The sequence below is a fragment of the Scyliorhinus torazame genome, chromosome 4 (genome assembly GCF_047496885.1).
Source record: "Scyliorhinus torazame isolate Kashiwa2021f chromosome 4, sScyTor2.1, whole genome shotgun sequence".
Classification (NCBI taxonomy): Eukaryota; Metazoa; Chordata; class Chondrichthyes; order Carcharhiniformes; family Scyliorhinidae; genus Scyliorhinus; species Scyliorhinus torazame.
Genome location: NC_092710.1, coordinates 242,654,095 through 242,677,784, shown reverse-complemented (window position 1 = coordinate 242,677,784; position 23,690 = coordinate 242,654,095). Strand labels below are relative to the sequence as shown.

At 50.0% G+C, this 23,690-nt stretch overlaps 1 protein-coding gene and 1 non-coding gene across 12 annotated transcripts in view; one reads left to right on the top strand and one right to left on the bottom strand.

Moving 5' to 3' along the window:
• The window catches only part of LOC140410857 (four and a half LIM domains protein 2-like), a 191,374-nt gene that overhangs the window by 29,599 nt on the left and 138,085 nt on the right, over positions 1-23,690 (bottom strand). For 7 of the 11 annotated variants that reach the window (XM_072499568.1, XM_072499567.1, XM_072499570.1 and 4 more), the window contains 2 exons: positions 1,259-1,433; positions 719-893 (listed from right to left, as the gene is read on the bottom strand). In XM_072499568.1, coding sequence (XP_072355669.1) covers positions 719-893; positions 1,259-1,414 — 331 coding nt within the window. In that variant the 5' untranslated portion in view covers positions 1,415-1,433. Of the gene's footprint in view, positions 1-718; positions 894-1,258; positions 1,434-19,198; positions 19,258-19,808; positions 19,904-23,690 lie in introns of those variants that run through there. The other 4 variants (XM_072499565.1, XM_072499564.1, XM_072499562.1 and 1 more) reach the window with 3 other exon arrangements.
• Positions 18,407-18,478, top strand: trnac-gca (transfer RNA cysteine (anticodon GCA)). The gene has a single exon. It is a non-coding gene; the product is annotated as a tRNA-Cys (tRNA).

Here is a 23,690-nt window from a genome sequence, read left to right as displayed (position 1 = left end):
TGTCTCATGAGTGCAAGTTTAGTTGTTAATGGGTGGGAAGAAGCATTTGTGGGGAGACAGTAGGCTTATAAATGATGTTAGTGTTATGCTCATTTGCATAGAGAAGCAATGAGGAGGAGAGGTAGTCATAGGTTACATTAAGGGAAAGGAGTGGTGGAATTTTGAAACATAATGAATGACAATCTCTAAAAGGTGAGGGCCAATATCACTGAACTGCACGGATACATAGCTATGCAACAATTGGAATTGTGCCTAGTGTGACAAAAACAAAGGCAGGCTGAGCACAAGCAATGTTTGCTTCGAGATGAACGCAGGTGCGGTTCAGTGTCAACTATAAAGGGACCACTTTGTGCAACAAGCCTGCCACACACACACAAATTGGAAGTCATCAGGGAAGAGACCTGAAAAATGTTCAAAATATCCTGCTAAAGGACAGGCACTTCGGTTTTCTATGGAAACACCTTTGAACTGAATGAAGTGAGGAGAGTTAAAGGAAACATTATTCACTGTGAGAACAAGCTAGCGACAAGAAGGCGAATGATGGTTGATGGCCTTCTGATTTAGTCTTGATGTTGTTATGATAACTGGACAGAGGCAACCTCAAACTTATTTGGGGACATGTATGAGGATAATTTCAAAGAAAATGAAAATGGACAATTATTATCATGGTTGTCTGATCACAATGCAAATTATAAATAGATGAAAATCTAACTCTTACCAGGCATGATGTTCTTTTTGCAGGTGAAGCATTTTGAGGAGTACTCATTAGAATAACACTCAGTACACAGCAGATTTTCATCCTTGACAGCAAAAGGTTTTTCAGCCAGAGAACGAGTGCATTTAGCACAATTGAAACATTTTTCGTGCCAATGTAGATCCTTGTAGGACAAATCCTAGGAGAAAATGATGAAGTAAAATATACTGCAATTCCAATACACTACAATTATGCTTCTAATACCCAGCATGGCTAATTACAACAACTGCGCACAGCTGAAGTTACTCAGCTCTACTTTTAATCAGAAGTAAGGGATTAACCTCAAAGTGATATCTTCAAATATCATTTTAATACATTCTTGAATTATGTTCATATTTACATATTTCGTGGCTCGTTACATGTTTCAGTGGCTTTCTGCCAGTCTGAAAATTAGACTGGTGCTAAGCCAACGTTAATTGTTATATATGACATTAATTTGGAGTGTTTAATAATTTAGGACATGTTTAAAATGCATACATTTAGTTAACTGAAGAGCACTTTTACCTTGGAGTCACTGCCGATGGGTGCCTTGCAGTCTTCACACATATTAGAATACAGATTCTCATAGCATTTGACACAATACTGGTTGTTGTCTCGCAAGATATACTTCTTGCCAAGGAGGGACTCCTTGCAATAATGACAATCAAAACGTTCCCCCATTATCTTTAACTTTCACTTCCTAAGTAGAATAAAAAGCAACAATTCAAAAGGTGACACATAATGAAAGGTGAAAATCTGATCAGTGTTCAGCCATACAGGAAGTGAAACTTTTTCCAATGAGTAATATTGTGCAAACAGAATGGGACACATTTTTCTCTGTAAAGTTTAAAGAATCATCTTATTACACTATCACAGAAAAGGACTAATGACTCTTGCCACAAATTAAACTCGTTAGGTCCAATTACATCTGGAAACCATGATGCATATTCATTTCACAATTAACAACTTACCCATACCAAACAGGAAGGTATCATGATCTGCTTCTGATGAATAAAGCTAGTTATCCTCAAACTGTTTGCAAAGCAGCTTGAGTTCCAGTACAGTTACTCATAAAATGGATTGTATTTGGAGCAAGCATGTGGTGAAATCTCCAACAGAATCAAACACCACAAACAACATTCCTGTTAGGTTTTCACCATTTTTGCATCTAGATCATCATAGAATTTACAGTGCTGAAGGAGGCCATTTGGCCCATCGAGTCTGCACCGGCCCATGGAAAGAGAACCAAACCAAGCCCACACCTCCACCCTAGCCCCATAACCCAGTAACCCCACTTTCCCTTTTTGAACACTAAGGACAATTTAGCATAGCCAATCCACCTAATCCGCACAAGTCTGGACTGAGCGAGGAAACTGGAGGAAACCCACGCATACACGGGGAGAATGTGCAGATCCCGCTCAGACAGTGACTTAAGCCGGGAATCAACCTGGGACCCTGGAGCTGTGAAGAAACTGTGCTAATCACTGTGCTACCGTGCTGCCCACAAAACAGACACTTAACCTAAGAAGAAGAAGGATTAACAGCTGAATTATCCAAAGCTGTTGGCATTCTGGGGATTTAACTTGCACCAGTAAGTGGAGATAATCACACATGAAGCCACTCCTTTCCATGTGGATGGCACAGAGAGCCTTGGCCCACGTCATTGGCTGGAATTTCTGCAAGTTTGCAATCATTTGTCTCACCTCATTGTATACCTGCATGGAGCAGACAAAGGGCGCGATGAAACGGCCTCGTCAGGATCTTGCATGAGTGAGATGCGGCTGTTAGATCGCGGCCGAGACCAAAATCGGAATTGTGTCGAGTGCTGATCAGTTTGCGATCTAACTGGCCCGCTCCCATTGGAGAGATGAGGATCCTGCCATGTCGACACTGTGTCCGGGGTACAGGGTATAGGGTCCGGTGCCCGGGGGCTCCCACTGCTGCCAGGGGCTCGTGTGTAGGGCATGTTAGGTAGGAGGTAATGTGAGTTGGGGGGTGGTGGGGTGGTGCATGGGTGGCTGGAGGGTCCCGGCCTGGAAACCATAGCTGATTTTCTGTCCCTCACCCTCATCCGTGCCTTACAAATATTACACAATGATATCTTGGACCCCTTGGAAGCTACGCCCGTGGTGCTGCTGGCAGGCCAGGAGGCCAGATGCCGGAGAAGGCGGTGGTGGCAGCAGTGTCGACACAGGCTCATGGTAGCGGCCCATGTGTGGGGCCCCCCCACACCCTGAGGACCCGGCCACCCATCAGTCCAGGGAAGACCAAGAGGGGGAGGCCAGCGATGGCCCAAGTTCTACAGGCTTCGCTGGTCTTTCGAACAGATGACGGACAACATGTGCCTCAGGAGGCTCTGCCTCAACAAGAGGACGAGGTGAAATCTGTGCCATGACCTTGCGGACTTGGCACCATGTGCGGGAGGAGGAGAACAACCACTCCTGGTGGCCATCAAGGTCAGCACCGCTCTGAAGTTCTAAGCTTCAGTTTCATTTCAGGGCTCGATCGGGAACTTGTGTGGCATATTCCAACCAACAGCCCACAAGTGCCTCCGTGAAGTCACGGGTGCTTTCTTTGCCCGGGCAGCTGACTATGTAAGCTTTGGCCTGGACCAAGCCCAACAGGATGCCAGGCAGCAGGATTTTCACCATCACAGTGATGCCCCAGGTCCAGGGGATAATAGATGGCAAGCATGTCACCGTTAGGTAGGGCTATGGGGATAGGGGCAGGGATTGAGCCCAGGTAGAGTGTCCTATTGGAGCAAGGGCCGGTGCAGACTCGATGGGCCAAATGCCCTCTTTCTGTACTGTAGGTATTCTATGATTCTATGGGGAAGTGTAAGTGTGCAAAGAGTAAGACAAAGCTAACCAAATGAAAGGGATGAGAAACTTTTATGAGGAATGACTTTAGATACTGGGACAGTTTCCACTTACGCAGAAAAGGGTAAGAGAGTTAGTTTTTGGAATTCGGAAGAATTTTGATGGAAAGGTTATTTTCTGTTTGGGGAGTTAATGATGAGGCCATCAAGAGCTATAAGGCAGAAGCTAATGTGTAAGGTTGTTCTGAATGGATCAATTTAAGATAACTGAATAACCTTCTCATGTGTAAGTACCTTGTGATTATAAAAAAAATCTAGTTTATTTCCCTGACTATAGCATCTCCCACTTTGACTCTTCTGATATTCTTGGGATCTATCTGCCTCTAAATAGCTCCTGGTTTGTCCCTTGCTCCACATTGTTAAGATGTTGCTTAGAACTACTGCAAGTCAGCTTGACTGCCCATTAGTCAGTCCTATTTAACTGTTCCATTTTATTCAAGTCTTTTCATATTGCCCATCTGTTCAACTCCTGCTTAAAAAGTTTGATAGCAATAATACATTTTGTGTGCAATTTATTCCATTTAAATTATGATTAAATTATATGCGTTTCAATATCTATACTACTTAATGTGTGGTAGGTAATGTTTTGTTTGTATATTTATAATTCATCTTGACTGACAATCCAAAAGGAAAAGTATTGAACTGGTGTACACAGCATTCTATATTTGGTTCTATTGCAGTCAACAGGTCAGTAATCAGGCTGGTTGTATAACAGGCAGCTGCTATGACACTGGACATTTTGTTGTCCAAGATGTATTTCTATCTCTCTGCATTTCTAATTTCATCATTATCACCACTAAGATCTCGATCATATCCTCAATCTTCTTTTCTTTAAAGGTAAGTCACATTTCCTCAACTTGACATCATAGTTTAATATACTCAGCCCATCAATTATATTTGATGGTCTTCTCTGATCTGTTTTTGCTGCCTTAAAGGTAAGATATCAAAAACTGATAACAATATTGCAATAAGTAATATTATTCTGATAGTGGTTGATGCAAAGTTTTCCCAACATTACTGTGCTTCATTTTCATGATGATCCGATATCTTGTCGGACCATGCAGATCACAAGGAGCATCTGATAGCTAATTGTGAAAACAAACCATGTATGTTATGCTAAAGATAAAATGTAATTCGAGTAGGTAGCTGGCACAATGTTTTCATCAAGCTAGCTGTGATCTTATCAAGTACCAAGATAGTAAGCTCCAGAGATTGCATCAAATGTTCAGTAATGCCAATTTGGCTTTTTGTCAGTCTTTCCATCAAACAGCATTAGGTGGGTTTATTTTCAGGTGCGAGGGTATGACGGACTTTTTTTGGAAATGATGCTGATCAGTTACTACTGAAGATTGTGTGCAATCTTTAAGCCACAAAGCTAAAGGGAAAGAACCCACTTACCCAAGAGGTTGCACTAGGAGAACTGATGGCCACAGACCTTAACCTCTAGTGGTTGTTCATAGAATTTACAGTGCAGAAGGAGGTCATTCGGGCCAGCGAATCTGCACCGACCCTTGGAAAGAGCACCGTACTTAAGCCCATGCTTCCACCCCATCCCCATTACCCAGTAACCCCACTTAACCACTTTGGACAATAAGGGCAGTTAAGCATGGCCAATCCACCTAACTTGCATATCTTTGGACTGTGGGAGAAAACCAGAGCACCCGGAGAAAATCCGCGCAGACACGGGAGAACGAGCAAACTCCACACAGACAGTGACCCGAGGCCGGAATTGAACCAGGGACCCTGAAGCTGTGAGGCAGCAGTGCTAACCACTGTGCTACCATGCTAACCACTGTGCTACCGTGCTAACCACTGTGCTACCATGCTAACCACTGTGCTACCGTGCTAACCACTGTGCTACGATACAAACCACTGTGCTATCGCGCTGCCCCAGTGCACCCAATTTATTTCATGATGCTGACATTGAGATGGTTGTTATGTAGGTCAAGGAGAAGCAAAAGTCTGCGTGCAATATTTAAATAGAAATGTACTGATTGGCTGCTGCCAACTATATGTGTGTCCATTTAAGATTGTTGCCCTCATTGTTCTTACCAAAAACCATGTGCCAGAAACACATTCTGATTTTGCTGTGAAGCACAATATTTTCTGAGGGAAAAAATGGGCTGGATTTTTCATTCTGGAGACTAAGTGCTGCCGCCGGAGTAGAATCGCGGGAAATATGCATTCCCACTGGGAGCGCAGGCCAGGAGAAATTCAGGTCATGTAAATGGGGTCGCACTCTGCCAATATGCAGTCGAAGTGATTCCTGGCCCCGCTGGTGTCTGATGCTCGGATCAGGATTTGTGTTAACAGCCTGGCGAGCTCGAGTAGCTTTTAGTTGCCCCACTCACCGCAGTGTATCATTTCAGCCAAGAAGATGGCTGCATGAAGACTTGCTCTAAGGTTCCCGGAATTGGAGATGGACAGAATGCTGGACATCATTGAGGAGAGGAGGGACACCCTCTTTCCCAGGGTGGGATGGAGACTCAAGTCCGCCAATCTCAACAACAATTGGGAATAGTTGGCAGAGGCTGTCAGTGCTGCCAGCCTCACCAGCAGGACCAGCACACAATGTCAAAAGATGATGAACGACCTCCTTAGGGCAGCTCGGGTGAGTCACCACCTCTGTGCCCTTGGCTTCACTCCCATTCTTAACTCCTGCCCCCACTCCCATGGAGGCCCACCTGACTGCATCTCCCTTACATCCCACCTTCCACGAAACCCCAACACATGAATTGTCCTCTTTGACCATGATCCTACACACGCATACCACTAGCTCCAGACCCGCCCTAAAACCCATTTTCCTCAGCATCTCACTACGTCCTGTGTCCCCAAGCAGCCCAAAAACACTGGGTGTGCCAAAAGACGAGAGGAGGCATCACAGATATATGGGTCCACATCGTTTCAGAGGAAAGGGCCCTGCAATTCGCTGGGGAGGCCTAGAACAGGACAGTGACTGTGGTGGATTTCGGCATCTGCCAAAGAAGTGAGAGTCCAATGCAACGCAGACGTCCCTATAGAAAATGATCACGCATCTCCCACAGACCAATCCTTCCCAAGATCTGACCCCTTGGGGGGGATTCTCCATAGTCCGATGCTGAAATCGAATTCGGTGATTGGTGGAGAATTGATTTTCGCGCCGAAATCGGGGCCGGCGCCAGTCTGACGCAAGGCTGCCATGCTCCGCCCCTCCAAACTGGCGTCATTGTGATTTGTGCCGTGCACCATTTCAACGGCATTGGCACATCATCGGGCAGCCCACTCATGATGCTACGCCTCCAGTGGGCCAAGTTCCCGACGGTGCGCGACACGTGTGGTACCAGTGGTCGGGGGTCCGGCGTGCTGGTTGCGGACTGTGTCCAGCGCCGCCTCACTCGGCCGGGATCCGTTCCGCTGGCCGGGGAAGCTTCTGCAAGGTCTGGGGAGACTGGTGGGGGATGGCCAGGGGGTGGGTTGTGGGGTCGCAGGTAGCCGGTTGGGTCCGTGCACGGCCGGCGCCATGTTTTAAGGTGCAGCCGCTGCAAGACGTCTGCCGCGCGCACGCGCGGCCGGGGACCCAGCCATTCTCTGGCCGTTTTCGGCACGGGAGTTTCCGTCGGTGCCGGTGCTAGCCCCTAACTGGTGCCGGGATCGGTTAGGGTTTCACGCTGATCTTACGGTCGTAAAAGACCACACATGCTACGCTGGGGCCAGCACTTAGCCGCTGAAACAGAGAATCCAGCCCCATGTCTTTTGTCTTACAGGATCCCCATCAGACAAGGCTGCAGCACATCAGGTGGAGGCAGGGACTCCTGAGGGAGAGGATGGTTGGAGGGCTGCCCGATCCCAGAGAAAAACTGTCGCCCAGACAGACGTTGTGCTTCTGGAAAAGATGATCCCATCACGGGTGCAGATGCAGAAGCAGAGCCAGGATTTAGTGGGCATTAGCAGCTTTCCAGTGCCTGCAAGTCCATCTGAAGGAGTCCAACCACCTTCAGGTGCAGGAGATGGTGCCGACAATCTGTGGCAGCCAGGCCAACTCTGAAAGGGTGGCGGCCGCAGTGGAAGGCCTGGGGCAAGACATCAGAGCCATATGTCAGGATGTCCAAGGCTTCAGGCACACTATGCTGTGCATAGTTAAGGTGCAGCACAGGAGGTCACAGTCACAGGTGAACATATCTCAGGTGCACATGGACATTGCTGCAGTGCTTCAAAGCTTGGTCCATTCACAAAGAGTCATTGAGATCATTGGTCAGGCATTAACTGACTGTGGCCAGTTACAAAGGGCCATGTCACAAACAGAGGGACATGACAGAGGCAGCGAGGAACACGGCTCACTGGTTGAGGAACATGACCCAGTCTCAGAGTTCCATGGCTGAGCGCATCAAGACCATAGCTCATGAGGGTAGGCTTCCAGGGCTGGCAGCTCCAGGTGGCGGTGGCACCTTTGGAGCTCATTCCGACTTTCCCTCTGTCTCGTGAAGTAGTCTAGGGTCCAGCGAGCCCACCGAGGGAGGAGGGAATGATGGGACCCTTGCCGATGCCTCCTGCAGGGACGGCACTGCAACACCTCAGCCCTTCCTTATCCCCATGACCTGACACTGGCGCGTTTCATGGGCAGGGCGCAGAACAGGCTGACATGTCATGTCATCACCTGTGACACCTGAAAGTCGTCAGGGCGCATCCAGGCCCAGACCAAGCCCTCCAGAGGATGTCCGCCAAGGGCATCACAGGGCAGAGGGTGAGACAAGCAGCAGGCCGCCTCTACTTCTGATGGGCTGTCTGGGGTAACACCTCGAAGAAGCGGCAGGCCACGAAAGAGTGGAAAGACAGATGACACTTAAGTTGCCACAGATGTATTAGACAATAGTTGGTAAGGGGGAAGGGCACACTAATTGTAAATATTCACCATTAAATACTTTTGCACCACCAATCCGATCTGGTTCTGACCTCTGTCTCATGGGTATAAAGGATGAGTGGGGGGATGAGGAGGGGGACGAGGGGGGGGATGAGGGGGGGACGAGGGGGGGGGGCGAGGGGTGTGGCAGGGAGTCCATGACACATGAATGTCCAACATGGTTATTCGCCCCTCACTGAGAGGTGGTAGGGCATGGGGGCAGCAGCGTCAATCTGCCTTACACGAAAGCACCCCCAGTTTGCGAGGCCTAACTGTTCACCATCTCTTGGAAAGAAAACATTTTGGGCTCGTGAGAAGGAATTGACAGCACATCTGCAGGCATCATCCGGGCGGACAGTGGTATTTTATCTCACAGTGAGTCGTCACCATCTCCCTCTGTCCCATGGACAGGACCTGCTGATACTGCCAACCCAGGGCCAGCACCCTGTGGTGTTGCTGGAATGACTCTCGGAGAGGGGAGGGGGAACTGTGGTAATGGGAAGAAGTGGAAGGCTAGAGGGAAGGTAGAGGGAGAGGGAAGGGATGAGAAGGAAGGGGAAGGTGGAACCTATCTGGGGTGAGGTGGGGGGTGTTGAGATGGGGGGGGGGGGAGATATGGGACAGGGCAGCGCAGCTGCCAGTGACCTCACCCCCTAGTTGGTAAACTGAGAGGTGATGAGGTTGTCCCATGTACGGTGGCCCTGGATCACACGTCCATAACCCAATCCTCGTGGCCACCATCCTGGTCCTCCTCGTCGGATGATGTCTGCTGTTCTTAATCCTCCTCCAGCATGCTCCCCCCCACTGCTGTGCAATGTTGTGAAGGATTCAGCAGGTCACCAAAATGCTCGAGACCCTCTGGGGCTATATTGGAGCATCCCACCAGAACGGTTCAGGCACTGGAAGTGCATCTTCAGTACGCCGATGACACTCCTGGTTGTTGCGTGAGTTTCATAACTATTCTCCGCCTCGGTCTGCAACCTAAGCACAGGCGTCATTAGAGTTGACCTCAGTGGGTAACCCTCGCCAGCCACTAGCCAAGCCCTCACCTGAGGGAGCATTTTGAAGGTGTGGGGAACAGATGTGTGCGCCAAGTAAGATGCGTGTGCACGCTGCCTGGATATCAGGCACAGTTGTGCATGATGCGCAGTTGGTGGTCACACACCTACTGCACATTCATGGATGGAAGCCCTTCCTATTGATGAAAGGAACCCTTGCAGAAGCAGTCCTCAGAGGGTGACATGTGTGCCATCAATCAGCCACTGGACCTGAGGCATGCCAGCGATGGTGGCAATTCCTGCTGCCCGGCATCTTGTTAGGCCTGGTCCAGGTTGAAGATGCCCGGGTGCAGACGGCATCCGTGACAGCGCAGATGGACCTGTGTGGACGTTTGCAATAATCCACACAGGTCCCCGCTTGAGCCCTGGAATGAGCCAGTGGCATAAAGGTTCAGGGTGACCGTCACCTTGACGTCCAACGAGAGTGGGTACCTGCCTCCATATCCTCACAGTGCAAGGCGCACTATCAGCTGGCACAGCTGCGTACAGTCTCCTTGATGAGCTGGTGTCATCGCCGGCACACGCGGTCTGGTAGCTCCTCGAAGGAGAGGCGGTATTCATGTGGCCTGTTCAGCGCCTCTTTCGCAACTCCCCTTGGCCTGTTGGATGGCCGGTACTTGAGCCTCACTGGCTGGCTACTGCTCTTCATTTTTTTGATGAATTTACGGGATGTGGTTATTTCTGGTTAATCCAGCATTTATTGCCCATCCCTAGTTGCCCTTCAGAAGATGGTGGTGAGTTGCCTTCCTGCATTCCTGCAGTCCTTGAGGTGTATGTACACCCACTGTGCTGTTAGGGAGGGAGTTCCAGGATTTTGCCCCAGCGACAGTGAAGTAATGGCGATATATTTTGTGGATTACCTCCAGGTGGTGGGGTTCCCAGGTATCTGCTGGTCTTGCCCTTCTAGATGGTTGTGAGTTTGGAAGGTGTTGTCTGAGGAACCTTGGCGAGTGCACACGGCTGCCCCTATTCATCAGTTGTGGAGGGTTTGAATGTTTGTGGAAGGGGGGGCAATCAAGCGGGCTGCTTTGTCCTGGATGGTGGCGAACTTCTTGAGCGTTGTTGGAGCTGCACTCATCCAGGCAAGTGGAGAGTATTGCATTATACTCCAGGATTATGCCTTGTAGATGGCAGACAGATTTTGGGGGGTCTGGAGATGAGTTACTCACCGTAGGATTCCTAACCTTTGACCTACCCTGGTAGCCACAGTATTAATATGGCTAGTCTAGTTCAGTTTCTGATCAATGGTAACCCCCAGGGTGTTGATTCTTTGGCATGCTCCTCTCATACAGGGTCCTCTCTGGGCACCCTGGTTCTCTTGCCATCATGCATCTACGAGAGCATCAGCGGTCATGTCGTTAGCTAGCCCAAAGTCCATGACTTTGTGGGGTGCAGGGGGGGAGAGAATGTCAGCAAGGTGAGGCTTCTCTTGACCATCCAATGCCACCAGGTTACATGGTCACCCTGTGTTGTACTGCTGGGCCACCCTCAACATCCTACCCTCCCTCTCCCAACCACTCCTCTCCCGGCCCCTTTGAGATGATGTAGTCCGCCCTGCACCCCTGTCCCCGTTAGTAACTGTCAGCCTGTCTATTCTCACCACCCGTCCCTGTCAACAGGGATACTGGTGGCTGCTGCAACCGGTGTTAGCAATGGGCTCTATGACCCCTGTCCTGTTTCTCCCAGTGAGGTCTATTGTGGGTCTCATCACTGGATGAGCTTTGTGCAATCCCACCAGGAGGGTGGCAACTAGTTTTGTGGTGGAGACATTCATACTGTGCAGCCATGCATCTCCGTGCTAAGAGCCTGGTGTGTGGGCAGGTGCTACAGATGGTGGCGAGCGAGGGATGTGCACGATTGCTGGGAACCAAATTATGGTGTTATGTGAAGCCTGGGTTTTATACACAGGTTGTGACAGGGAGCTGGTCAGGTTTCCTGCCTGGGGGTGGGATGGATGGGATCAGGGCCGCTTTGGACAGGCGGGGCTTGGGGACATCTTGTGATCCTCAGGGATGGGCTAGCTGATAGTGTCACTGGTGAGGCATTCACTCTGAGAGGGGCTGTGTGCCAGAGAGGGTCCAAGCGGCCACAGTGCATGTGTCCTTCATTTGGGGTGAACTCTGCTATTCCCCTGCTTCCTCTGCTGTGGGGCTTCCCTGCTTCTAAAGAGTGCACTGAGGGGACTTCCGGTGGTGGCTATGAAGGAGTAAGTCGCACATTTGGTGGCTCCCACCTCAGACTTTGGGACCTTTACCCCCGATCTTTTAACGGACTTGAATTGTAGAACGGATGTCAGTGGCAATTCTCTACTGAATTCCCACTTCGGTGCATGGAGAAAAGGACTAGAAGTGTTCGTAAGGGCAGAAATAAGAAGACAGAGAAGACTTGGGCTGTAGTTGCAACAGAGGACAGCGTGGCGGAGGGGCGAACCTCTGGCTTGTCGACCCAGCAGTCTATGGAGCAGCTGATGCAAGTCATCCAGGAGGGCTTTGCTACGCAGAAACGGGACTGCTTAGACCCGATAAAAGCGTCAGTTGAGCGGCTGGAGCTCAGGTTGGACGCCCAGGATCGGGCGATCCAGAAGGTGGAGAAGGCGCTGGCTGAGCAGGAGGAGCATCAGACCTCAGTGGAGCTGGAGGTGGGGATGCTGAGGGACCAGCAAAAGAAGCTTCTGGAGAAGGTGGAGGACCTAGAGAATAGGTCCCGCCGGCAGAACGTAAGAATTGTCGGGCTCCCGGAGGGGTCCGAAGGAACGGACGCTGGGGCCTACGTCGCAGGCATGTTTGAGAAGCTGCTGGGGTTTGGGGTTTTCTCACGGCCCTTGGAGGTGGATAGGGCTCACAGAGCACCTGCGAAGAAGCCGCAAATGGGAGATTCCCCGAGGGCTATGGTGGTGAGATTCCACAGGTTCTTGGATAAGGAGTGTATTCTGCAGTGGGCCAAGCAGACACGGAGCTGTAAGTGGGACAATAGCATCCTGCGGGTTTACCAAGACCTGAGCGTGGAGGTGGCCAGGAGGAGAGCAGGCTTTAATCAGATCAGGGCGATCCTTTTCAAGAAAAAGGTGAAGTTTGCACTGTTATACCCAGCCCGTCTCTGGGTCACGCATGAGGATCAGCACTTTTACTTTGAGGACGCGTTGGACTTTGCGAAAAAGAAAGGGCTGACGAAGGACTGAGAACTTTTGAACTTGGCTGCAACATTCGGGTTTCTGTTTTCTCTGTTTTGTTTTTCTGTTTTTGTAAAAAGTTTCTCGTTTTGCTTGGAACCAGCAGTAGAGCTGGGTGAGTTTAGGTTTTCATTTGCACTGTTGGGGGAGGGTGGTGTGCTAGTTTTGATCTTAGTGTTTTTCTGTTGGGCAATTGTGTGGGAATTGTTTGATGGTGGAGTTTGTTTGCATGAGCGGGGGGGGGAGGGTGGGGAGGGAACAATAGGTGGGAGACTATCTGGCGCCAGGGATGTGGGCCACCAAGCTAGCTGGGTGTGCTAGCTCTCGGAAGCGCAGTGGGGGGTGTGCATATGTTTGGTTTATGAAAGGGATTGGGTTCCAGGGTGTTGTTGCTAAGGGGGAGGGGGGGTGAATGTTCTGTTGGCAAGGGAGGGACTTGGGCTGAGGGACAGAGAGGAGGTCGGCGGCAGGGGCTGCCTGGGGATGGACCGGTGGAGGCGCGGATCACGGGCTGGTGGCGGGCCTAAAAAAGAGGTTGACTGATCGGCGGGGGGAGGAGTCGGGGGGGGGGGGGCAATGAGCCCCCCAACTAGGCTGATCAGCTGGAATGTTCGAGGGTTAAATGGGCCGGTCAAAAGGGCACGTATGTTCGCGCATCTTAGGAGATTGAAGGCAGACGTGGTGATGTTGCAAGAGACACACCTTAAGGTAACGGAACAGGTTAGACTGAGGAAAGGCTGGGTCAGCCAGGTGTTTCACTCGGGACTAGATTCAAAGACGAGAGGGTCGCTTTCCTGATCAATAGGCGGGTGGTGTTTGAGGCGGGTAGAATAGTCTCGGACGTGGGAGGTCGGCACATTATGGTCAGTGGGAAACTGGAGGGGATGCAGGTGGTATTAGTGAATGTGTATGCGCCAAATTGGGATGATGTGGAGTTTATAAAGAGGATGCTGGGGAAGATACCGGACCTGGACTCACACAGGTTGGTCATGGGAGGGGACTTCAACACAGTTATGGACCCGGGCTGAGACCGGTCAAGCTCGAAAATGGGCAGGGTGCCAGCAATGGCAAAGGAACTGAGAGGGTTCATGGAGCTGATGGGGGGGTGGATCCATGGAGATTTGGGCAGCCGAGGGCGAAGTAGTTTTCCTTCTACTCACACGTGCATAAAGTGTACTCCCGGATTGATTTCTTTATTTTGAGCAGGGTCTTTCTGGCTGGGGTAGTGGAGACGGAGTATTCGGCGATCACAATCTGAGACCATGCTCCGCACTGGGTTGACCTGCAGGTTAGTAAAGACAGTAACCAGCGCCCACACTGGAGGTTCGATGTGGGACTTTTGGCGGATGAAGGGATGTGCGAGCAGCTGAGGAAATGCATTCAGAAATACCTGCAGGTCAATGACACGGGGGAAACTTCGGCAGCGGTGCTTTGGGAAGCACTGAAGGCGGTGGGCAGAGGGGAGCTGATCTCGATCCAGGCTCAAAGGGAGAAGGTTGACAGGGTAGAGACGGACAGACTGGTCAAAGAGATACTACAGATCGATAGGGGGTATGCGGAGACCCCAGAGGCAGGGCTCCTGAGGGAACATAGATTACATAGATTACATAGAACATACAGTGCAGAAGGAGGCCATTCGGCCCATCGAGTCTGCACCGACCCACATTAATCCCTCACTTCCACCTTTTCCCCGCAACCCAATAACCCCTCCCAACCCTTATGGACACTACGGGTAATTTAGCATGGCCAATCCACCTAACCTGCACGTCTTTGGACTGTGGGAGGAAACCGGAGCACCCGGAGAAAACCCACGCACACACGGGGAGAACGTGCAAACTCCGCACAGACAGTGACCCAGCGGGGAATCGAACCTGGGGCCCTGGCGCTGTGAAGCCACAGTGCTAATCACTTGTGCTACCGTGCTGCCCGGAGGCTGCAGGTGGAGTTAACCTTGCTGAGGGCGGTGGAGCAGCTGAGAAAGGCGGGGTGGGGGGGGGGGGGGATTTATGAACACGGGGAGAAGACCAGCAGAATGCTTGCACAGCAGCTTAGGAAGAGAGAGGCAGCTAGGGAGATAGGGAATGTAAAGGCCGGTGAGGGGAACCTGGTTGGTGATTCGGTAGGGGTGAATAAGGCATTTAGAGATTTGTACAGCAGGCTGTACAGGTCGGAACCCCCTACAGGGCCGGAGGGGATGAGGCGCTTCTTGGAGGGGCTGAATTTCCCATCAGTGGACGGAGAGGGCAGAAGGGCTGGGGGCCCCAATCAGGCTGGAAGAGATAGTGGGGGGCTTGAAGGCGATGCAGGCGGGTAAAGCCCCGGGTCCGGATGGGTACCCAGTGGAGTTCTATAAAAAGTTCTCGGGGATACTGGGGCCAGTGTTATTGAGGATGTTCAATGAGGCAAGGGAAAGAGCGGTGCTGCCCCCGAAGATGTCACAGGCGATGATTTCACTGATTCTTAAGCGGGACAAGAACCCGGAGCTGTGTGGGTCCTATAGGCCGATCTATAGGCCGATCTCCCTGCTGAATGTGGATGCCAAGTTGTTGGCCAAAATCTTGTCCTCCAGGACTGAGGACTGTGTTCCGGACGTTATTGGGGAGGACCAGACGGGATTTGTTAAGGGTAGGAAGTTGGTGGTCAATGCAAGAAGGCTGTTAAATATTATCATGATGCCCCTGGAAGGTATGGAGGTTGAGGTAGTGATTGCAATGGATGCAGAAAAGGCTTTTGATCAGGTAGAATGGGACTATCTGTGGAAGGTATTGGGACGGTTCGGATTTGGGCGGGGCTTTATTGACTGGGTCAGGTTACTGTATCAGGCTCCGGTGGCAAGCGTGCGGACGAACAGGACAACTTCGGACTACTTTAGACTGCACCGGGGGACGAGACAGGGATGCCCTCTCTCCCCACTGTTGTTTGCGCTGGTTATAGTGCCATTGGCAATCGCTCTGAGAGCTTCAAGGGGCTGGAGGGGACTGTTCCGAGGGGGGGGGGGGGGGGGGGGTGGCGTGGAGCACAGGGTTTTGCTCTATGTGGATGATTTGCTTCTGTACGTTTCGGACCCAGTAGAGGGGATGGAGGAAATCATGAAGATTTTAGGGGAATTCGGACGGTTTTCGGGGTATAAGCTAAACATGGATAAGAGTGAGATGTTTGTGGTTCAGGTGGGGGGACAGGAGGGGCGACTGGGGGAGCTGCCGTTTAGGTCAGTAGGGGGTAGTTTTAGGTACCTGGGCATACAAGTGGTGCGGGAATGGGACCGGCTGCATAAACTGAATCTGGCCCGGCTAGTGGACCAAATAAAGGACGATTTCCAGAGATGGGACGCGCTCCCGTTGTCGCTGGCCGGGAGGGTACAAACAGTGAAAATGACGGTCCTCCCGAGGTTCCTGTTTGTATTTCAATGTCTCTCCATTTTTATTCCGCGGTCCTTTTTTAAGTGGGTCAACAGGGTGATCATGGGCTTCGTCTGGGCGGGCAAGACCCCACGGGTAAGGAAGGTAATGCTCGAGCGGAGCTGGGGAGAGGGCAGGCTGGCGCTGCCAAATTATAGCAATTATTACTGGGTGGCAAACATAGCCATTATCAGGAAGTGGGTGCGAGGGGGGGGGGGGGGTTGGTTGGCGTGGGAACGTATGGAGGCTGCTTCTTGTAAGGGCACCAGTCTGGGGGCATTGGTAACTTCGCCTCTGCCGCTCCCGTGGGCACGGTACTCCACCAGCCCCGTGGTGGCGGCGGCATGTGGGAGCAGCACGAGCATCAGTCTGAGCCCCGATTTGTGATAACCACCGGTTTGCCCCAGGGAGTATGAATAGGGGATTCCGAATATGGCGGAGAGCGGGGATTGAGCGGGTGGGGGATGTGTTCGTAGTGGGGAGCTTTCCGAGTACGAGGGCGCTGGAGGAAACGTTTGGGCTGGCGAAATGAATTCAGATACTTGCAGGTGCGGACTTCCTGCATAAACAGGTGGCAACCTTCCCGATAATACCGCTGAGGGGGTTTCAGGACAGGGTAATTTCCAGAGGGTGGGTAGGGGAGGGGAGCGTTTTGGACATCTATAAGGAGCTTATGGGGTCAGAGGAGACGCAGACCAAGGAGCTGAAGTGTAAGTGGGAGGAAGAGCTGGGAGGTGAGATAGAGGATGGTTTATGGGCAGACGCGATGAGTAAAGTCAATGCGTCTGCAACATGTGCCAGGCTCAGCCTGATACAATTTAAGGTTGTGCACCGGGCCCACATGACAGTGGCCCGGATGAGCAGATTCTTTGGGGTGGAAGACAGGTGCACAAATTGCGTGGGAGGACCGGCGAACCATGTGCACATGTTTTGGACATGTCCAAAGCTTCGGGGATTTTGGCCGGGGTTTGCGGACGTCATGTCCAAGGTTTTAAAAACAAGGGTGGCGCTGGGTCCAGAGGTGGCGATTTTCGGGGTGTCGGAAGATCTGGGAATCCAGGAGGAGAAAGAGGCGTATGTTCTGGCCTTTGGTTCCCTGGTAGCCCGGAGACGGATACTATTGGCATGGGGGGACCCAACGCCCCCGCAGTTGGAGATCTGGCTATCGGACATGGCTAGCTTTCTCTGTATGGAGAAAATTTAGTTCGCCTTGAGAGGTTCACTGGTAGGGTTCACCCGGAGGTGGCAACCGTTCGTCGACTACCTTGCGGAAAATTAATCGTCAGCAGACTGGAGGGGGGGCGGGCGAGGGGTGGGCAGTAGTTTAGGTTAGAGTAGGTGGGTAATAAGGGTGGGACCTGTACAAAAGGTAAACAGTTTTTGCACTATGTTTATGGTTCCATGTATCTTGTCTATTTTGTTGTTGTTTCTATACCAAAAATACCTCAATAAAATGTTTATCAAAAAATAAAGGACTGCACTGAGGCGTGCCAACACCTGTTGGGCCGGTGATTGAGCATGGTCACGCCCATCCTATTGATGATACTGTTGGAGTGTTGAGGGATTCCAGGCTGGCTGGGGATCCACATGACAAGAAGCCCTCACATCATATACAGGATACTGTCAGCAGTTTCAACTGCCAGGAGCCTGTAAATTGCAACTAGGGGGTGGGTTTAAATGATTGTTTAGCAGCAATGGGCCCTCAGCCAGGATACCCCACTCCCGAATGTGACACCACGAGTCCATGTACTTGCCACAAAGTCAGTCCCCAACGGCCTTCACTGTACAATTTGCATGCCCACGCCGGTGTGCGGCGTAGAACACATTCATGCTGCTGTCGAGGGACCGGCACCAACCTCGATTTTCGGCTGACGTCGAATTCTCCGCCCAATCATGTTTCCTGATTGGGAACACAATCCTGGCCAACAGAGAATCCCGCCCCATGTTTTTTTTTAAAGAATGTAATGACAAAACAAAGAAATATTATCAACTCTGTCATGACAAGCAGTTACGTGATTACACCTGGTGATAATAGATTTTACAAATCTGTACAGATTACAACAGGCATCAAAAGGGTCTGATGCAAGGCATCCTAATGAAACCCCTCTTAGCTCACTTCAGATATTTTCCCTGATTTTGACACTTCTGCTTTCGGACATAACACCGACATAAAACTGCTCTGAAAATGACGGCATTTCTTGTGTCTTCACCACCCATCCGACACAATGCAAAAAAAAAAAATTAAGCAGGTGTAAGACTGACAATATGAGATGGGCTGCTCATTATATTTGGAAGGGGGTATAGTTCAGTGGCAGAGCATTTGACTGCAGATCAAGAGGTCCCCGGTTCAAATCCAGGTGCCCCCTCAGTAACATTTTGGGCAGCACGGTAGCACAAGTGGATAGCACTGTGGCTTCACAGCACCAGGGTCCTAGGTTTGATTCCCCGCTGGGTCACTGACTGTGTGGAGTCTGCACATTCTCCCCGTGTTTGCGTGGGTTTCCTCCGGATGCTCCGGTTTCCTCCCACAGTCCAAAGACGTGCAGGGTAGGTGGATTGGCCATGATAAATTGCCCTTAGTGGCCACAAAGGTTAGGAGTGGTTATTGGGTTACGGGGATAGGGTGAAGTGAGGGCTTAAGTGAGTCGGTGCAGACTCGTTGGGCCGAATGGCCTCCTTCTGCACTGTATGTTCCATGTTCTATATAGTCCATCTTACCTTTTTGATTGAAGTCAACAAAAAGGAAAAGTAAGCAATGGTGTAAAATAGATCATGGCCTTAAGCAAATCACACCTAGAAACATTTTCCAATAGGGGTCACTCAAAAAGCAATCAAGTTAAAGAAGCTAGGCTGAATTTCCCCCTCTCTACTCTGGGAACACTGAAACCAACTGCAATAGTCCATTGCTGCCGTAGCTGTGCTCAGCTAAATCCAATACAACCCAAGGATCAAACTTTCTGACCTTGATATCCTGCAAAGCTCAATCAGGGAGACCTTTTATGCTATTTGAAAAGCTGTTATGTACTGTCTAATGCAGCATTGTCATTGAATAAATAAAATGTAAAATGTGTCCTATATGCACTCACCTTAATCAGTAAGATGTCTGCTACTCAGAATACAATGCTTACTGAACACGGTTGGAGTCCTGATCAGGTTAAACATAACAGAAAAATGAAAATAAAAATCAGTAAGGCTCATTTGTATTCAGCTAAACTGCCTCTACCGTACTTATTTAAAGTAATTAAAGTAAAATTTGAAGACACCAAAATCTTGTTAATTGTGTCATTATTTTTTCAAATTAAATTTAAATTAAATGTATGTTTAAAATCCTGCTGCCTCAGAAACGATCCCTTTGTTAATGCAAGCTTTTCCCAGTTCATTTATTGTATTATAATAGGTAATTAACCCAAATCCACCAAGGACCACAGGAATCCCTGTCCATTGGAGAGAGACAATTGGTTATAGGTAGCTTGAGGAGCACCGTTCTACAGTCATGAGGCAAGGTGGGGAGGCAGGTCTCCATCAACTTCCACACCCAATACAAGGATTGAACTCACACAGTTAGTGTCACTTTATTATCGTACAGTAAACATCTAGCTAACTGACCACCGATTTATTGTATTGAATAATTCAGCTGATTACTTATCCAGATTCTCTTAAATGATATAAAGAAAATGTCATACAAAAGAGCATTACCTGATGTAGGTACGGTTTATGCAGTAATTGACATGAGATGTTACAATGCGAAAACTGTTGCCTTCATACAAGGACAAGTTGGAAATGTGTCCACTACACTGATTAGACATCCAAAAGACAGCCTATAAATACTATATATACTATCCCTCTATATCTCAAGGGATAAGAAATATGTCTCCTGCAATGATTGATACCTTTTAAGGTAGCGTTTTCTCTACATTAGCCACAGATGAGCATCGGCTTGTCTCTCTGCATCGACATTCAGCACAAAGTTTAATCAACTGGCAATAATAAATTCAAAATTATATTCCAAATTTTTAAACAGCACAGAAGGGAGTACATAAAATCAAACTTTTTCCTTTCAATCATGCGCTACCAGTTTGGGTCTGAGGGTTGCAAATTAGCTTGTGTTTATTTTTTCACAGTACTCAGTTTTAACATTGCTAAAGAGTAAAAGATTTAGCAATTAACAGTATCAGTGTAATACCCAGTTGGTGTCTTTGCATCAATTCTGACTCATTTCCATTCCAGTTTAATGTGTAGAAGGCAAATGCAATTAAGAGCATTTCCTTTCCTTAGTCTTAATTATGTACAGTTAATTTACAAACCTTAGTCACAGAGGGAAGTAACAAATAAACATCAACATGGCTAAAGACTACTTCCTAACTCAGGAGGGAGGCGCGGAGGCGAATGATTATTGGACATCTGGTAATTAATCATATTGGATATAGATAAAGTTAGATCTCTGAGTAAGATATTTCTTCGCGATTCGCTCTTCCTTTGCTGCAGATGCTTTTATTTCTCTTTCTAATCATTTTTATATGCTGGATTTCTCCACTTCCCACCCCCTGTAAAGCCATTGATTCTTTTCTGGAATGTAATTCCCCAAGATCCCGTCACTCTCTTCAGCTAACTATACAGAATTCATATACATCAGTGGTTTCAAATTAGTTTCAAATACCAGAAAACGCTGGAAAAACTCAGCAGCTCTGGCAGTATCTTGGCTGAGAAAAATGTTACTGTTTTGAAATGTTTCTTTAAATATTTTAATTCTCCTCCTTTTTCACATTTTCTCCCAACAATAAAGAATAATTATTAATGAATGCAATGTCAATCCCCATATCAATAACAACGATCCCATCCTCCCACCAAATACCCAAACATTAGCCCACATGTCAACATAAACAAATGACAAAAAGGAATCAGGAATCACCCATAGTCACCATTAACACATACAGTCCCCCTCCCCCCAAATCTCCCAGCCCCCCCACCCCCTAATGTTTGATGTAATCCAATTCTCGAAAGTGCATATTGAATAACGCCCATGAACTGTAGAACCCCTCCATCCTTCCCCTCAGTTCAAATTTGACCTTCTCAAGAGTCAAGAATTCCAGCAGGTCCCCCTGCCACGCCAGGGCACAGGGTGGAGAGGTTGATCTCCACCCCAACAGGATCCACCTTCAGGCATTCAACGAGGTGAAGGCTATAACATTTGCCTCCGCACTCGTTTCTAGCCCCGGCTGGTCTGACACCCCGAATACGGCCTCCCGAGGGCCCGGTCCAGTTTCACGTGCACCACTTTCGAGATTACCCTGAAAACCTCCTTCCAGTAATCCTCCAGCTTTGGACAGGACCAAAACATATGAACGTGGTTTGCGGGGGCCCCACCCGCAATGTTCACACACATCTACCCTCTCAAAGAGCCGGCTCATCCTCGCCCTTGTGAGGTGTGCTCTATATACCACCTTCAGCTGTATCCGCCCCAACCTTGCACATGAGGTGGAGGTGTCAACCCTCCGGAGCACCTCACACCAGAACCCCTCCTCCATACACTCTCCCAACTCTTCCTTCCACTTTGCCTTGATCCCTTCCAGCGGTGCCTTCTCCTCTTCCAAAATAGGCCCGTAAACCGCCGACACTGCACCCTTCTCCAGTCCCCCTGTCGTCATCATCTTCTCCAGCAATGTGGAAGCCGGCTCTACAGGGAAGTTCTCTATCTCCTTTCTGGCAATGTTTTGAACCTGCATGTATCTAAATATTTCCCCCTGCTCCAGCCCATACTTCGCTCCCAGCTCCTTCAACCCTGCAAACTGACCCCAAAGAAACAAATCTTTTAGTGTCCTAATTCCTTTCTCCTCCCATCTCCGAAAATTTCCATCCCACTTCCCTGGCTCAAATCTATGGGGCGGGATTCTCCGACCCCCCCCCCCCCCCCCCCCCCCCCCCCCCCGAGTGGAGAATCACTGCGGCGCCGCGCGAATTGTGCCATGCCGCCCCGACGCTGGGATGTGATTCTCCCACCTCTGTGAAAATGGCTGCGCTGAATGGCGCTGGGCTGCACGGAGAATCGCCACAAATGGCCATAGCTGTGGTCCTCCGGTGGCGCCGCGATTCTCCGGCCGGCCGGCTGAAAAAATCCGAGCCCAGCCGGCGCCGTTCTAACATGCTCTGGGCCAGCAGGACCTGGGAGTTGAAGGGTCCGGGGGCGGCCTGTGGGGGGGAGGAGGGGTCCAACCCCGGGAAGGCCCTCCGTAGTGGCCTGACCCGTGATTGGGGCCCACCAATCGGCAGGCCGGCCTCTCTGGCTGCGGACCTCTTTTCTTCCGTGCTGGCTCCTGGATCCCTGCTCCATTTGGCGTCGGGGCAGGCGCGGGATGATTGCCAGTGCATATGCGCTAGTTGGCGCCGGCCCAACTGCGCATGTGCAGACCCCGCGGTGCCAGGTCGACGCTGGTACCGGCAGCTGGAGCGGCATGGGCCGCTCCAGCGCCGTGCTGGCCCCCTAGGACCCGAGAATCGGGTCTCAGAACCGGCGCCGGAGTAAGGTGCTCCCGTTTTGGCGCCGGCGCCAGAGTAGAGAATCGCGGCCCTGGTTCCCCGGATTGGCATTTCCCTTGACCCTGCCCCCAACCCAAAGTTCTGGCGAAACTGCCTCCAAATCATCAACAAAGCTATTACTACACGACTCCCTGAGTATTTCCCCAGGGCCGTCGGGAGCGGCGCTGTTGCTAGCGCCTTCAATCCCAACCCCCGACACAAACTTTCCTCCAATCTGACCCATTGGGAGTCAACCCCTCTGACCCAACTCCGTACCGTCTCCACATACGCCGCCCAGTAATTAATACATTAGGTTCGGAAGACCCAAACCCCCTGCCTGCCTTCCTCTCTGTAGCAGCACCTTTCTAATTCTGGCCACCTTCCCCCCCCCCCATATGAAAGAGATAATCATCACTTCAATCTCTCTAAAAAACGCCTTTGGCAGGAAATTCGGCAGGCATTGGAAAATAAACAGAAATCGCAGCAATACATTCATTTTAATGGTCTGTCCCCAACCCGCCAGTGACAGAGGGAGACCATTCCACCTTCCCACATCAGCTTTCACCCTCCCCACCAAACTAGAAATGTTGTATCTACAGAACCCCCCCCCCCCCCCCCCACAATCTCGAGCAACCTGCATCCCCAGGTATCTAAAGTGAGTCCCTGCCCTACGGAATGTCAGACCCCCACCCCTGCCCCCACACCCAGCCGAGACACCACAAAATATTCACTCTTGTGCTGTTTTGAAATGTTAACCGTGTTTCACTCTCCACAGCTGCTGCCAGACCAGCTGAGCTTTTCCAGTATTTTCTGTTTTTGTTTCAGAGTTTCAGCACCCACAGTATTTTGCTTTTATTTTAATGTTGTGGGTTTGTTCACTTGTACGAGTCTAAGCGCCAATGCCCTTCAAAGATGTCTTGTTTACCTTGGTGAGTCTGCTGCTGCAAGGTGTGAAAAAGTTTGATTATTAACGCTTAACCCCGCAATATGTGCAACAAATAACTCTCCCAATATATCCAAAAGAAAACGTTTCTTCGAGGTTGAGAATACTTCACATTTTGACAA